We start from the raw sequence: 17,882 nt of genomic DNA, 5'->3' as shown, positions 1-17,882 counted from the left end.
TTAGTTACAGTGATATGTGATAACATATTTAAGAAGGGGAAAAATAAAATAATAAAAAAAAAAAGCCTAGCAGCAGACGCATGCATAGAGAGGGGGAGGCGCGAGCCTTTTGTAGCCCTCACCCTCTGGCCTCCCGCCAGGCGGCCGACTGGGCCTGACTCTGTCCGGCCCGGCTGCAAGAAGTGGAGAGGAGATGAGATGTGAAGAGAACCTGAGAGGCGTCTGCCAGCCTCTTGTGAAGAACTTTTCTTGTGAGAGGAACGGCTGCAGACACCAAGGTCAGTGAAGAAGGAGGGGGAGCAGTAATGTGGCTCCTGGCCAAGATTCCCCTGCAGCCTGTGGTGCAGCCCATGATGGAGCAGGCTGTCCCCCTGCAGCCCATGGAGGTCCATGGAGGAGCAGAGATCCACCTGCAGCCCGTGGATGACCCCACGCCAGGGCAGGTGGAGGCCTGAAGGAGGCTGTGGCCTGTGGAGGGCCCATGCTGGGGCTATTCCTGAGGAATTGCACCCCGTGGAAATACGACCCACACAGGAGCAGTTAATGAAGGACTGTAGCCCATGGGAGGGACCCCACGCTGGAGCAGGGGAGGAATGTGAGTTCTTCCCCCCGAGGAGGAAGGAGTGGTGGAAAACAATGTGTGATGAACTGACCGTAGCCCCCATTCCCTGTTCCCCTCTGTGCCGCTCAGGGTGGGAGAAGGAGGTAGAGATAATTTGAAATGAAGTTAAGCCCAGTAAGAGGGGAGGGGTGTGAGGAAGTTGTTTTTCTTCTCTCTCATTATCCTGCTTTGGTTTTATTAATAATAAATTGAAATAGTTTTTCCCAAATTTGGTCTGTTTTGCCCGTAACTGTAAATTGAATGTTCTCTCCCTGTCCTTATCTCAAACCTCGAGAACCTTACCTCACTCTCCCCCATTCCCTCGGAGGGTGGGGAGGGTGAATGAGAGGCTGCGTAGCTTGGTCCCGAGTGGGGCTAAACTGCAACAGTCAGACTTCTCAGCAGTGTGATGTGTACTTACATATATTTATAATTTATTTTCTTAAGCATTTGATTAATCTCAATTATATTATTAATCAAATTATGGATATGTAAAAGAGTGTGAAAGAACACTTGTTTACATGAAAAAAAATCTTAAGTTTGTTGTTGTTAGAATAATTTATATTGATAAAGGGTTTTTAAAAATCTGAGTATAGTGAGGTTGTAGTGTACATGGAAGTTTAAGAACTGTGGACAGGTGAGCTCATAAGGGCCTGACTGCAGCTACTGATTCTGCTTTGCTGTTTTTAAGTTGTATGGGGAAACTTAAATGAAGCTGCTCTTGGCAAACCTTCTGCCTAAGGAAAACCAGATAGATGTTCTAGTCTTGTGATCTGACTGCCACCTTCTTTTCTGAGCCCTGACATAATCAGTTACTTTTTAACACTCAGCTGCATGTTTTCCTGAGGTTTTGGCATGTATTTTTGGTCTGGAGCAAGGAAAGCTGTTGTAACGTAGGAAATAGGAATGATAAGTTATAGACCTACTGAAATTTAGAATTTGTGTAGCTGAATGTGACCTGAAAAAAGGTCACTGAAATTTAGTCTATTTTTTTCTAATAGTGTCACTTGACTTCATAAAAGAGGCTAAATCTCCCTAAATACTTTTTATATATCTTTAGACCATCATATACTCAACAACACTGTTACTGTGGTTCACTTACTTAGTGAAAATTTACTGTAGCATTTCTTAGAATAGCATAAGTTGACACAGAACTGTTGAGGTTTGGGACACTGATGAAAGCAAATAGCAATTCCAAAATGTGGGACCTAAGAACTTACCAGTGCCTGGATCCAAGTGCACACCCTGATTGCATCTTGCCTGCATATGAACTCCACTCCTGATCTCAGGTGCCCGGGTGCTTACAGGAATGGTACCTGCAGGCCCTCTCCTACTCAAAATCCACTATCCCAAAGGGATCCTGGCACGGGTGACAGGGAGCACTCTGTGGTGTGCACGTACTCTGCAAGTTAGTACCCAGAGTCAAGCCCAGGCTACTGAAATAGCCAAGAGATGGAGAAATTTAACAACTTGGATTTAATTCCTGTTTCTGTGCTCTGTTTACAAATAATTACATCTATGTTAATGCATGAAATCCAGAAGGATCATACAAAGAAAGGGCATGGATTGGAAATTGTCAAAAATTCTAAATGTAACCCAACAAAATTGCAAAAAGCTCTCACCCTTTCCAACGTTATATTTCATTTCTTTGTCATTGGTATTATTTTTTAGGTATATTGTATAATTAATTTATACAATTACATGTTAAGCTATCATTTTATTGACACACAGCGTGTATTGATGCCATTATTTTAAAGACTATATTACTGTCAATGCTAGAGTAGCTTGCTGTGATGCATTAGAGGGAAAATTGAAAAGATTTTTTCCCACTTGCTCAATAAGAGTTACAAAAATGCACTTATCAATAACGTCATTAGAGAAGCATCATTGTAGGTAATTATATTTTTATGTGTAAAATCTTTATAGCTACTATGAATTTTTGTACCATGAATGAAAAAATGGTCATGATGGCATTTAGCAAAGGTAACCAAAACTTTGCTCTTAGACTTTATTTAATCAGTAATACTAAGAGAAGAGGAAGGGTGAGTAATTCAAAATGAGGTTGAAAGATGATCTGTTTTCCATTGCAATATACTGCAGTGCTTGCTATTTAGTATGATAATGTCATTTTAAAATAAATGTGCATAATAGCTGCAAGACAAAACAGAAGGTAAAATATTTAAGTCATTCTTTCACACAGAGCTGTATATTTCCTCAACAATGCTTTGCGAGGGATATGACAACTCTTTGTCCTTTTTTCATCTCACATTTTTGTCATCGTGACTATTCAGACAGCAAGTTCTGTCAGGGTGGAGGTGTTTGTCACTGTGTGCTTACACGAGACGTAGAGCACTGAGATCATAAGATGAAACATTCCCTAGTACAAGTGATAGGATTTACAATATTGAATCAGTACCTAGTCTGTGTAATCATATATACCATGAAAATATCCCTCATTCCTCAGAGGAATTCAAGAAAAAACATTATGCACTGTTGTCCAGCAGAAAATCCTTTTGACAACCTTTACAAATCAAAGGAGAAGATTTAATTCAATTTCTTTAGCTAAGCTGCATGATTGTAAATGTTACTATAATAAAATTAATTAGCCAACTTATAAAAACTCAATTCCTGAATAAATATCTTTAACAGTGGGAGCAGCAGTGTATTTTTCTGATCTTGAGTAACTTGGTAATGCCAAATGTAATGGTATTTTTGTTAGCAGAGTATTACCCAGCTTTGAGATGTCTGTTTGTAGTGCAGAACCAGAGACAGAATTTGGTCCTTGCTGGACTTGGAAACAAAGCTGAAACTGAAGCTGGTTTCAAAAGCTGTTTCTTCCCTCTTGAGTAATACCTGTTGTAATTGATATATTTATTTATTTAAGAAAGTCTGTTATTCTATATAGTAGGACAAAGAGGACCTGAAAATATCTTGAAAGTATGCATCTTAAATATGGATCCTGTTTTATGAAAGAAATCTAATAAAAAATAAGCAAATGTCAATGGTATGATAAATTTGCATTTTTCATAGCTATTTCTTAACAAACCTGTTGAGTTCAAAGTGGCTGTTTACTTTTCTAGATCATGGAATGTTACCTACCCACTTTCTAGGCATAACTGCAAAGAGTGTTTTAGTCTGTATCCAGCTCTAAGCCAGGTGAGACTAACTTCTGTACTGGGGGTGCTTGCTGTTGCTAAGAGCTCTGATTTGACCAATGTCTTTGACAGAAAAGACTCCACTCTTGTCTAAGAAGAGGAGTTGGATAACCTTCTCTGTCTGAACCCAGGAAATAGAGTCCTTGCAACAGAAAATAAGATGAGACATCAGTAATGTTATTATACCAAGCACGTACTTAGCTCCAAAATAGATATTGTAAGTCAAACAGAGAGTTTCATCAGATTCATTACCAATCCTGTTTTGCTGATTGCTCTTTAACAATCTCTACCCACAGCCCTATTATCTTAATGAAACAGTATGCTCTTGTTTGCAAAGCAAGTTCTAGAAATAGTAATTGCTGCAAGAAGTACTGCAGTGAAAGCTGGATCTATAAAGCCATTAATTGAACTAGCTTTGGGGCACAACAAATGATTTCTTGGTCTGAACTTGCCAAGGTCTTTCCCTGGGCTGGCCTAAGAGTAGTATATAAGTATCCTGTAAGTAGGAAAAGATGTTATCTGAATGGAAACACTGCATCTTGTCTACTCTGAAGACAGTATTGTTATCAGTTCCAGTCTGCAACTACAGTATGTATAGACTTTTAATATTTGGAAAATGTGAATATTCAGGCAGCAGGTATTAAAAATCAAACATGCTATTAACTCCTGAAACAGGAGCTGCTTTAATGTTAATTGAATGTATGTTAAAGCTATTGTTTGAATCAACTTAGAGATTTTGTTGTTGTAACCATGCTAACATATGAATATTCCTGTCTTTCCAGTATTTGATCTCTCCCCGAAAAAGGAAAATACACATCTTCTTGTGCAGCTGTTAGCTGATACATAGACCAGATGTTTAATTTCCATTGTTTAGAGGAGTCTGAGGACAGGAGTTTAGTCTAGTTCTGGGAAGGTGCAGAAAGAGTGATGATATGGTAAGAAGAGTGGTTGATCCAGTGTAGTAAGCCCCCACGTCTATCACTTTCTATGTTGGTAGGAAAATGCAAGTTACAGTTATTGGTTGAATTTAGGTGACTAGAAATACTCTTCATAAACAATGAATATTCCTCATGCCTCATCCTTGTTTCTAAGGGCCGCGTCCCTACAGGAGCAGACTTCTACATTATTACATTGGCTTGGGAGTTAAATCCCAAATGTATCATCTGATGCGCTTTTGACTCCATAAGCAGCTGAGCGTGAGAGCAAGTCACTGTGAGTACAAGAGCCCTAGCGCTCCAGCTGCTTTCTTCCACTCCTAGTAGTCCCACAGCAATGTCTGTCTCTTTCCAAGTGACTTTCTTGGTCCTGAGACGGAGAAGGAGCAGGTCAAACTGACAACAGATGAAAGAGGGAAAGTTCTTGCATCCTGTTTTAAGACAGGGCTTTGATGCTAGCCGTACCAATCCTGTCCAACTTGCTTTGTCCAGTCATGTCTATATTTTCCTCAAAATAGATATTCATAGCCAGAAGAAGGCGGCTATACCACTAGAACCATCAGTATGACTTTTGGAACTTTTTGGTCCAGATGAAGGACTCAGTCCTTCCATAGTCCTCTGAAATAAACTTAAAGACCTTTCGACAACTTACGGACATCCTCTACTGACTTTGTGGAGAATGCAACTGCTTCTTCTTTTTTCAGAGGAAAAATATTTTACATTTGTTGTGTCCAGAGTCTAAGAGAATGATAACCCATCCAAGATGGTCCTCCTGCCCAGTTGCTCCACAGCACAAGGAGTCTTACCTAGGATTCTAGTAGTGGTAGCTACTTATTTCAGGTGGTCTGGACTATCCCTATGTAGACAATTCACTGAATAACTGTCAAATATCCTTTAGACCATGAATTCTGAATCAAAGAGCCCTTTATTGAGCTTTTATGAGACTTGAGCCCACTCAGACCTTGAATTTCTTGTAGAAGGCCTTCTCTGTTTCTGCAAGCACTTAGCTCCTCAAGAGCACTTTCAAATGATGAAAAATGTTTCTACTGTGGTTGAAGACATCCTGTTACTACAATTGGAATATGCCTAGCAGTTTTGAAATGAAAACTGGTTACACCTTTGTGAACACTAATGCATCTTTGGTGCATAAGGGTTTGGCATCTGCCAGCAGTTCCCACACCAGTCAGCTCCTTGCAGCAACAGCAAAATCTCCTTAGTGTCCACAGAGACACAGGACTCATCCTTCTCTTCTGTACAGCTCAGTCCCAACCTCACTGAGGGCTTTGACTAGTTAGGAAACATGAGTCTCAGGGTTATGTGCACACCGATGTATTACTGCTCAGGTCCAAGCATCAACACAGGAAAACAAGAATACAGACTTGCCATACATCCGCTATGAAGTTTAACAAGGCTTTTTTTTTTTTTCCCTAATCAAAAGCTTATTGTATAACTGCATCAAAGTCCATGTCTAACTGATATTTGGATCCTTTCCTCAAGTCAATAGAAATATTTTTATTCAATGATTTGAATAGGAACAGTATCAAATCCTTGAAACTGAGGCAAGGTTGTTCATCACTGAGGAGGTCACAACACTCAGTAAATAACAGTTGGCTTCTCCTAAATGGTAATGTAAGAAGCAGAGTGGTTGTTGAGAGAACATTCTGTGAAACTATTATACTCCACCTTTTTATGGAACTTATCATTGGATTTCAGTGCATTATGGTGGTTGTTTATCCTAAATTCCTCTCTTTTGCATTCCATGTAACTTCAATTTGCCGATTATAAAAGGGGGATAATAGAATTTCCCCGTCTTAGAGTGCTGCATAACTCACTACTTTTACAACCTTGAGATGCTCAAATATCATGGTACTAAGGAAATAATAATAGTTTATAGTCACAGTGGTAACAGAAGTGAGGATCAGAATATGAAATCCACATCTTTGCTATTTTCATGCGTGTTACAGGATTTATCTGTTTGTCATTACAGATTTATGCAGGTAAACCAAGTCTAAATTTCCATATGTTTTTGTGCTTCCTGAGTGGTCAGTGAGAATGGATAATGAGGCTTTTATTCAAATATGGGAGAATGTGAGCTTTTAAATGAAATACCTGAATAAGAAAATAGGACATACTTGAGAACATACTTACACAAAGTAATCCTGAGTGGTATGACTGAGTTTACAGAAAAATAAGAACTTACAGATAAGTTAAAGTGCTAAGTTTTGTCACATGGCATATTATTCTTGATGTCAAAGACATTCCTTTGTCTATATAGCATTTTTAGAATAATCATTGCTGAAAAATTTCAATCCATTAGAAAAAGTGTGCCAAGTAAATTGCATAATCTTCTTTTTCAACATCAGTTACAGGGTTTTTGACTCTACGAAAAATTTCTTCTTAGCAAAGCCAAAGGCAGGATAGAGATTGCCACTCAGGAGTTTGTTAATTTTCCCTGATCTGCTTCAGAGCAATAATTAATTTCTACTTCTTCCTTTGCCTTCTTAAATCTCAATGCCACTTTTATTCTTACTCTATATCATACTATTTATTTAGTTCCTTATATTCAATGCAAAATATGCAAACTGTGTTTAAACCTGATGGTTAATATAATCTAATTTCACTTGATGAGAATAGGCATGAGATCAGAGCTTTGAGATCCTAGATTTAGTTAATGAAATGAGAGCCATTTGTTAGTAGTGGTTTTTTTAGAATATCCTGATATTTTATGTAATATTTTTCAAGTGTTTTTCTTAAAACCTGTATGTTTTTATAGTATTTTTATAGCTCCATCCCAGCTGAAACCAGGACAAAGTGATCTGTGTTTTGTGTTACAGGTTAGAAAAAACTGTCCATAGTCTTCACTAGAAAAACTTATTTCTGAATCACTGAGTGCTGCCTAGGAATTGTGATTATGAAAGCTATAGGGAGGTCATCATAGGTGTTACTTTAGTTTTGCCTCCTGAGACGTATCAGTATATACTAGATACTTTTTAGAAGCTTTGAAGTGGTCTAGAATTTAGAAATTGTATCTACTTCCACTGAGAAAAGTCAGTACATCCTGTATTTCAAAGCAGTAAAATATTTGACACTGAATAACAGATTCCATAAATAGCTATTCTAAAAGCCTCTTTCCTGAAATAAGTCCTTGCTGGGGAGGAATCAGAGTTGTACTCTCCAGGGGAGTGAACTGCTGACAGGAATATTTCTTACTTTGTAGAGTTTAAGCAACGCTTGTTTCTCTCTTTGTCTGTCTTCAAGCCGGTTAAAAGAAAACAGCTACAGTTTTTCATTGAAGGCTGGTTAGACATGTTAGTTGGCATTATATGTGTGTGTATATATAAATACATTTATAATCTCATTGATGAGAACATACTGTCTTTGAAAATACTTACAGTCTTTTAAAGGTATAGCTTTTTTCATTGGTAGGCATAATTATTAGATGAACAGGTTATTGATGTAACATCAGTGGCCTGTCCTGTATCTCTCTTCTCTGCTTACATGGAGAACAACCTGAAAAATATTTGAAGTTGAAATACTTTTTGGATTTATTGCTTATTATTTAACCCTCCCACTTACTCCTTGTAGTTTGAGGCAGTTGACTTGAAGTATTTTCATGTGTGACAGAGCTGTAAGGCTGCAAGTTTTCTCTCACTTGTTATGGCAGGGGGAGGGTTGAATCCTTTACAAGTTAGCTAAATAGCTGTGAAATGCCTTGCAGCTGAAGGCTGCAAATCCTCAGATGTACTTACTGAAGTGATTCCTCACTCATTTTTCAAGTTATCAATTCTATGATATTGATGAAAGAAAGTAAAAAGAATGAAATAACATGGGCTGGAAAGCACAACTGGGCTAAAATTGGAAGGGAGCAACTAAGATAATAAAGAAGGTACAAAATGCTGACAGGCAGGTGACAGAGAGAAAGGAAGATGATAGTGTGAGAGAGAGAGCCTTGACCTACAATTACAGCAGAGAAAAAATAAACCAAGGAATTAAAAATTAATTAAAAAGAAAAAAATAATTACTGAAAATGGAAACAAATAAAAATCTCTCTTTGTCTCTTCAGTAGGCTTAGAAGTATTACATTCTTTGTAAAATACATTATTGATAGAATAAACCTAGAGATGTTAACATAAGGTTTGTTTTGTGTGAGTACTCATGTGTAAAAGTTTATTGTTCCTGACATTTTTAGATTGCAAGTACAAAGAGTATTTCAGCACAGCCAATATAAATGCACTTATTTTTAAGTTAATGACTGTAATATTGTGGGTTTTCCTCAAAAAAAAAAAAAGCCAACTTCAGTAACTTTTTCTTGAAAGCTACAATTTGTTAAAGAAAAATACTCCTGGAAGGAATAAGGAATTCTCAAAATTTTAGATGCATTAGTGTGAGTGTCTTTACCAATAAATTGGAGGCAGACAGCTCTGGCAAATTCTATTTTATGAAAAGAATGAAAAATAAATGCTTAAATAATAAAATGTGCATAATTCTTGTATCTTCTCCTCAGACTGGAATGGGACATCTGCGTGTTACAAAAGAAGGCCTTCGTCTGGAAGGGGAATCTGAATTCTTATTCCCTCTTTATGCCAAAGAAATCCATTCTCGAGTGGTAAGCAGATAATCTTTCAGTAATGCTAAAATAAAATTAATGTACTTGTGAACAGTTTGAATTTAGACAAAGTCCAGGCATCTGTCATGGAAATAGATAGATATGTGTGTGTGTGTGCATGTATATGTGTGTGTATACATGTATACACACATATCATGGCATACTTTACAAGCATGATCATTACGTCAATGTTCTGGTACTATGGCAGAGTTAACATTTTTCTTTTAGGCATGTAATACGAAATAGTTCAAAAAGGAATTATAAAGATCATTGTATGCTAAAATTTTAAGAGTGTGTAGAAAGTTGTAGTTGTTCATTATTTTTACTGAGATTATTTTTAATGCAGGCTTCCCTGTCAAACTGCTTGGCTTGTTTATTCATCCATTATGGAGTAGTTTAAATATCTCTATAATTAATGGATCTTATTGGAAAAGTTACAATTTCTCTAATAAGTTGAGGTTTTGTCACTTCTAGGACAACAATATTAGATGTATGGCATCTTTATATTTATGTATATAAAATCTACAAGACTAAATGGGAAGATTTAGGGTTGAAACTCACGTGCATAGACAGAAAAAAAAATTATTACTGGGGCAAAAAAGGAATAACGTACTTGGTCAAAGAAAATATTTCTCAAGCAGATTAACTTTAAAATGGCACTGAGAATGGGTATGGTATGAAACAGTGGATTTAGAGGAAGAAAGAATCTGAATTGGTTTTTAGTTGTCCAGGTGAACTCTGGAACTTATTCAGGTGAATTTTTTGTAGAGCAGTATCTTTTTCTGGACAACAAAATGAATATTTTTCAGAACTATTGTCTGTAATCTAAACTCTCACAAAATAAAGCCATTTTTTATGAACAGCGTCATCAACCAGTGGGACATTTCGTTGAACAAAGTACTATTCAATGAGAGTAAAAGCTGAATATGGCTCTTTCATTACTTCAAACGTGTAGTCATCCTCACCAAGTCGTTAGAAGAAACAGCCAGCTATGAGACTTTTCTGAAACTAGCAGCTCTTACTTAGATGGTGAAATTCCATTGATAAATCTGTATTTCCATTTTGTTTCTTATGCTGTATTCTTTTTTTGCCTCATAGGCAGTGGAAAAACTATTTATGTCTTTAAATGCATTTCCTTTGAGGTTGTTTATACAATAAGGCATTTAACTTTTTAAGACCAGCATAGCTAATACTTAAGAACTCCCCCTGCCCCAAAGAATCGTTATGTAATGTTAAGCTACCACGCGCGCTGTTTTGACATTCCTTCCAGCTCTTAGTATATTTTGTACAATATAGGAAGAAAGAGGTGTGTCAGCATCTACTATAAACTCAGCTGCCTAATGACCCATCGTGATTAGTAGCATGCATTAATTAGAGCCTTCAGGCTACTGCATGTCTTTGCCCCCTATGAACGGATAATTCATTAGAGGGGGTTTTTGTGTTTGTTTGCTTGCTTGCTTTTTAAAATATTTGAACTCTCTAGAGGCTTAATTGCCTGTAGCTTGATCTCCTGAGTGCCATCTATAAATTTATTTTCATAAAGTTTCTTAGTTGTTGTGATTTCTTTTTCTAAGTTTGTCTGTTAGAGAATTGGGCCACTCACAGCTATCATAGCAGCTTTGTCCCTTGCCTTGATAGTGTTGTCCTTGCAGTCTCCTAACAGCTTTTCTCACCTAACGAGGTCTCCAAAGTGCTAAGAAAATATGTGGCAGAAAATCTACTTGCTGTGCATCATCTCTGGAGCCTATTAGAAGTTTATGCCTTCATTATGAATCCAATACAGAGTTGTCAGCAATACTGTTGCATCTTAGCTAATACATATTCATGGAAAGATAAAAGATGAGCATTTATAAATACATTACTAGATTTTAATTAGTCAAGAACACACATTTGGAAGCTTCATGTCTAGAATACAGTTTATTCGCACTTACTACTACAAATTACTAACTTATTTTTCAAATCAACCGGGAGCAGTCAAATAAGTGTAGTAAAGATACCTAGATTTGTGCATCGTTTAGCACATGTACTGAAAGGTAATATATTTATCTGATCTTTGTTGACCTTCCTTTTCCACTTCCTACTAACTCGTTACCGTTAGTGTCCTTTCTAAAGCATTGCTTACTTTTTTCCTAAGACTTTTCATTATTTGTGTTAATTGTTAGTTTTTGCTTTTTCCTGATACAATTTACAAAATGATATTAACTTATTTTGCTCAGTTAGTGACCTCTTTTGAGATAGTCCATCTTCCTACTTGTAAGATATCCTTTAAAAAAAAAAAATATAAGTTGGACTCCAAACTGTGTATTGCTTCTACGACTCTCTTTAGATAAGTGTTTAAGTAAAATTCTTAACATAAAATGTCTTCAAAATTCTCGGGTTATCTCATACTCTAAGTGTTACATTACGATGGGAACATGACTTGGGAGTGATTTTCAGGGGTTAGCCCTTCAAGGTGCTGCTTAGTCTCTCTAGAGACTTTATAGAGACTTTTTCCAGAAAAAGTACCAGAAGCAATATATGTGAAAGAGACTGATCTTTAACAATATTCCAATATTTAGAAACTCACTGATTTATCTAGGAATGAGTATCCCCTCTGAAGTCACAAGCAGGCAGCTTCTTATCACATATTCCCTGTGGAATACTTTGGCAACTGAGTCTGTGTAGGCACTCTTTTACAGTTACTACTAGGTTCCTGTCCTTTAGATATAAAGTATGCCTTAGTATGAAAGCACCTGTACTGCAAAAACTTCCTCCCCTTTTTTTAAGTCTACCGATGTGTCTGCAATTTGCTCATCCAGATAAGCATGATCAGACTTTTTGTCCCCAGATAATTTTCTGATACTTAAAATCAAGTAAAGACAGTGGCCAGTATGACCTCCCTGAAAATCAGCTGCATTTAAAGACAGTTCAGGTAGTAAGTTGAAGAAAAACATAAGAACAACCCACTCAATGTCCTCTTCACAAAGTTTTAGGACACTTCCAAATGACTCCTGCCAGGTCTCTTGCCATGAACCTGTTTCATTACTGTCCTTATATCTAGTCTGATGGAACACAGTGGGCAGCTAGGTCTTTCAAAACAGTTACTCATCTGCTCTTCAAGACAAGGAGAAGCTTGGGGAGGCTCCAACAGGCCTGAAGTACAGAGAGTTTGAGTGGAATGTCTGGGAATAAGAAATGGAAATTACATCACCTAGGAGGAGTTCAAAAAGCACAACACCAAGCTGTGAGTTAACATAAGGGGATGTTTTGGTGAAGTAATTCCACACTGGCTGCGATCTAAGAATGACATGAAATTGCCTGCCATAGCTAGTCCGAATTGTGGTGAAGCACGGTAGGGATGAAGGAAGATACGAAGCATGCTCTGGCTTCCCTAGGTAGCACAGAATGATGGGTAGGCATGAGGAAGTCACATATCAGTACCGTTGCTTTGTGACCTTCAGATGTGATTTTTTATCACTAGGGCACCAGATGTGGAACAGCACAGGGTGTCTTAGGCTCAAATCATGCTGCAGAAATGATGCAGCAGGTGATGCTCTTCAGTCTGCTGGTGTACTTCTGTCATCCTTCTGAGTGGCGGACAGGGAGACAATTTGGTTTAGACTGACACTCCTATCTGTACTGTCATCTATGAAAGTCAACTTTGAGCTAGTCAACGTGCCACTTTCTCCGTCATGCACTGTATGAGTTTTCTTGCCAGGAAAGTCAGTGCCAGGTGCCAAAATCAAGCCAAAGCATACAGGCTGCATGGACCATTGAGGAAGCAGAATGCAAATGCTTGTTTCTCACTGAGTTAATATGACAGTATAAATTCACAAAGTGGGGCACTTCCACTTCAATCAAATTACTTATCTTCTAGGAGTCTCAATTATGTATTGAAATGTGGTAAATCTGGTCTTAAGCATTTTTTTTCCAAAAGATAAAATATTAGCAACCATGTTCATTGGGCCAATAGCACAGATTTTGTTCGCCTGAAGTATTATCTATAATTTTTATCTTATCTTAAATCTGATATACTTAATCAAAAATATCTGCCAAAATTATTTTATGGCATCTGTGGATGGTTTTCTAGCTGCACAACTCTTTCATTGACTGAGTTAATATAAAGACTAGACTAAATTTTGAAAATTGTCAGCAATTCTAATTATTCTGTTGAACCTACTTTGTTTTATTGGTACTTCAGGACTCATCACTGCTTCTCCAGTCTACTCACAATGTGACTGTGAATGCTCGCAATTCAAATGGGGAAGTCACAGGCAGATTGAATGTGGGTGAGTCTAAATGATTTTTCCTTGTTCACTGTTGTGGAAACATTGTAATTTGCAAGGAGCTTAGAGCATGTAAAGCACTAAACTTGTGATTATTTTTTACTGTTATGGCTATATTTGAATAGTCCAGCTGCTACTCAATAAGTACCAACAGAATATTTTCAATTTCTCAGTTAAGCATTAATTATATAAATATGTGAAGCACTTATTTATTGCAGAGTTAGATGGGAACGGTCACTGCAGAAGTTGCTCTTTTTCTTGTGTAAATATCTGTTTATAGTTGGAAATAATTTTCTAAGAAAATGCAGCAGGAGAACATGGCTAGAGAGGTCTGCACATCTCTCTTCCTTTCCTAGTATTCCAGAAACTAATACATTTAAGCAGATGTCCTAAAAAAAAAAAAAAGCCAGTTCACAACTCAGAAATGTACATGTTTTACTGTAGTTGGTAGCAGTAAGATACATTGGTTTACTGAGTAAAATCAATAGATCTAGACAGAGGTAGGTGATAGATCTTGGCAGCAAGAATAAGCAGACCTTACTCTTTAAATCATATTTTTAAGGCAAGAGTGGCAACAATATGTGTCGGATATATCAGAATTTTTCTTAGTTTTGTCAGTATTTTTTAACCTTTATTTGACAAAATACATTTTGAAAATGTAACAGTCTGCTAATTTGTTTCTTCTAAGATTCTCATGCAACAAAGCATAAATTCCCACTTATTTAACTGTAAGAATAACCTGATATGCTTAAGTATTTTACCAGATTGGGACTCACATGAGCATTGATGAACAACTCTTCCAAGCTGATGAGACTGTGTAACTTCTGTGCAATTCCTGTTTGAAGAATTACAATACCAATTCCTTGAACATTTTTGAATCATAGAACAGTTAGGGTTGGAAGGGACCTTTAAAGGTCATCTAGTCCAACCCCCTGCAAGGAGCAGGGACATCTACAACCAGATCAGGTTGCTCAGAGCCCCGTCCAGCCTCTCCTTGAATGTTTCCAGGGATGGGGCATCAACCACCTCTCTAGGCAACCTGTGTCAATGTTCCACCACCCTCATTGTAAAAAGTTTCTTCCTTATATCAAGTCTTAATCTGCTTCCCTCTATTTTGAAACCATTACCCCTCATCCTATCACAACAGGGCCTTCTAAAGAGTTTCTCCCCATGAATGATAACAAATTATAATATGTGTAAAAGAAACATATAAACTATATAGTCACTTACCAAGTACTTAAGAGCAATATTGACATCAAGCAGTAAATGGTGCTTCACCTGAGCAAACAAATGCTTACATATACAGCCTATCAGCAGATGAATATAATATAGTAAGATTTTCCAGTGGTGTTCCAGTGCCAAATATTAAGAAAGTGGATGAAGAGTAGCATGTTTTGAACTATCTTTCCCAAAAAGGAGGACCAGTTTTTGAAGAGATCTGTTTTTCAAGGATCATGTAAGGAGACTTCAACCTACAGAAGACGCTAAGTTCTTGTTCTAATATGTCTTTTTCAGGAGGAAAAAAAAATGGAAAGGGGCGGGGCTTCCAAAGTCATGCAAGGTCTGTGAGAACAGATTCCAGTACAGTGGACTGCTCGTCCTCTTAGTTCCATCATGTACACCAAGGAACAGTAACATCAGTAGCTTCAGGTCAGGGGTTTAGTTTAAAGTGTTTAAAGCTAGAGTGAATTTATTTAGATAGATGTATTATGAAGGTGTTCTGCACTTTGAAACATGAAATCAGCACCACTCAGGAAGTATGGAAATATGGTAAAAGTCAAACTGCTTTATGTGGTCTGAAAAGAGAATTACAGTTAAAATTCTGCCTTGACACTATTTTCACATCCGGCACAGTAATCTGAACAGTTGTTACAATGAGAGCATTTGTGCTATCCCACCCCTCTTTTTTTCAAACAGGAACAACGTTCTAAGGAAACAGATAAGTGTCAGTACCTAATTTATTGCTTCATTAGCATTAATTGCCATCTATAAACTGCTGCTTTCCAATGTCAAATCATTTCTGGTTTTCTTATAAGCATTTTGATATTTCATTTTCAACTGATGGCATTTTTTCATCAGAGACATAATAGCAAGAAAACAGTGTTAATGAAGCATGATGTATGTAAGAAGAGTTTGATGGTATTTGTACAGAGAAAACCCTGAAGCCAGTTTCATAAACTTGACTTAATTAATGACATTGTAAAATCATTTCGCTTTCCCTTCTGTATTTTTCCCAGAAGGCTTTCATTAAAACCTCCGTTTTTGTCCAAATAAGTTATTTCTTATCTTTAAGATAAAAGCTAGAACATATTTCTTGAAGATCTTTGTACTGCAGGAAGATGATTATTTGCACAACTTTAATTGCTGTCCAGCTGGGTTATAAGAAGGAAAGATACAACATAGGACTGATTAATAGAAAGATAAATTGGAAACTTCATTGAAGTATTTTTGGGGTGATTAAGTCTTCCTGTGATCAAGAACTTACAATATTTGTTCCAAGAGGATTAAAGTAGGGATTTTTACTTCCAGATGTATAAAAATTTTTGCTACCAATGAATTTTATCATATCAAGACATATATCCTAGTTTTATTTAAAAGTAAAATTTAGTTGGCTCAGACCAGGCAAAATTTAGAGAAAGACAGGTGGCTGCTAAACATCCTACAGACTTTTTAATCAGTACTCTTTTCTGATTTCCTGTTTTAATTCATGGAAGATGTGTTTCTGTTCTATATTAAATGTGTATGCTATTAGTCTTTTGTGAGACCTTTGTGTATGTAAGTGGATATAATGTTGAATTAGAACAAATTGTAGAAAAAGGTATGTAGTAATCAATATACATTTAAATTAAAACTAGCTATGAAAACTTATTTATGAAAAAAAAAGTAATTTAGTCATTACAGCTACAGTTTAACATTTAGACTCAAATGAAAAGCATCCTCTTCTGCAAAAAAATACCGTTGATGTCTATGTACCATGTATAGTAACTCTTGCTTACCATAGCAAGATTTACACACCTTGTCCCCAAATATGATAATCTTTATGAAGAAATATGTGATAATGTTCAGGATCAGCAATGCTGACTTAAGACAGACTTTAAACATGCTCTAGAAGTTAATCAGGTAGTTATGTGTATTGCCAACTTGCCTAAATATGCCAGCATCACAGTTAAGGGGAAATTTAACCTGGCCAAGGGGATTTGAATTCTATGCTGTCACTTCTCTTCTAACTGTGTCTAGTAGAAGAGAAAAGCAGTATGCATATAAGTCTACAGAGCTTAGCTCTGAAAAAAAGGCTAATGTTTGGAAAATAATTTTTTATTTGGAAAAAGAACCAGATAGTGGATACCTGTCTCGTCAGAGAGCAATTACTTATCTGAATAGCCCCATTCTCTCTTTATTTCAGTGGGAGTAAGGAATTCAACATGAATGAAAAAGAAAGGGAATTATTACATACTTTATAACCTTCTCAACTTTCACATTCTTCAGTAAATTTGCAATGCCAAACAACGTATTTTGGTTCATATAGTATAGTAAGCATTAACGTAAGTCATTGGATGATAATTTGAAGATAATACTTACTGCTAAAGGACAGTTCCTGTACTTCCTTCCTTTAAAGTAATAAGAAGATTGAATTACTGGCATCAGTTAATGCTAGATGAATTTGTAAAGGTAAGCTTAAAATAGCTGAAATTTATGGTGACTATAAGCTATTATAGAATTTGGATAATTAAGTACATCTAAATTCCTAGTCATTTCAAGTGTAACAGTGCTTTCTTCTTAAAGCTACCAAGACTCCTGGTGGCAGTTTGGCAGTTAGTGGCCAAAAAAAGGACATAGATCCCTATCTTTTTGCAGCAGGTCTGCAGAAGAAGACACTCTCCCCAGCCTGGTGGACTACTTGAACGTGTATCTGCAGTGTACCCTTGTGGCAATGAGAGCTAATAGCATACTGGGTGGCATTATTTCACTCCTGGGAGACTGCATCTGGAATACTGTGTTAAGTTTTACCCCCTGCAGTAGGACAAGGCAATGAGGAAGCTACGGAGACTCCCAAAGGGAGTCATCAAGATGGTCAGAGTTTGGGAGCATATGAAGTATAAGAGGCTGAAGAAGTTGTGTTTGTTTAACCTGCAGAAAAGAAGGCTTAAAGTGGGTTTCTAATTTCTGCCTGCTGCTGGGAGGACTAGAGAGAAGGAGAAGCCAGACTTTTCTCAGAGTACACAGAAAAAAAAGCAAGAGGCAACAGTCATAGGTTGCAGTGAGGCAAAATGCAACTGGACAGAAGGAGAGGAAAAATGTCACTGTTAGACCAGTTAGCCA

At 37.0% G+C, this 17,882-nt stretch overlaps 1 protein-coding gene across 5 annotated transcripts in view; it reads left to right on the top strand.

Moving 5' to 3' along the window:
- SGCG (sarcoglycan gamma) overlaps positions 1-17,882 on the top strand; it is a 137,393-nt gene that overhangs the window by 76,649 nt on the left and 42,862 nt on the right. For all 5 annotated transcript variants that reach the window (XM_086739520.1, XM_086739516.1, XM_086739517.1 and 2 more), the window contains 2 exons: positions 9,196-9,297; positions 13,478-13,565. In XM_086739520.1, coding sequence (XP_086595646.1) covers positions 9,196-9,297; positions 13,478-13,565 — 190 coding nt within the window. The remainder of the gene's footprint in view (positions 1-9,195; positions 9,298-13,477; positions 13,566-17,882) is intronic.

Source organism: Chlamydotis macqueenii, chromosome 1, assembly GCF_036417535.1.
Source record: "Chlamydotis macqueenii isolate bChlMac1 chromosome 1, bChlMac1.mat, whole genome shotgun sequence".
In the NCBI taxonomy this organism is placed as follows: Eukaryota; Metazoa; Chordata; class Aves; order Otidiformes; family Otididae; genus Chlamydotis; species Chlamydotis macqueenii.
Note: the sequence above shows the minus strand (reverse complement) of the source record. Positions and strands in the feature narration are given on the sequence as shown.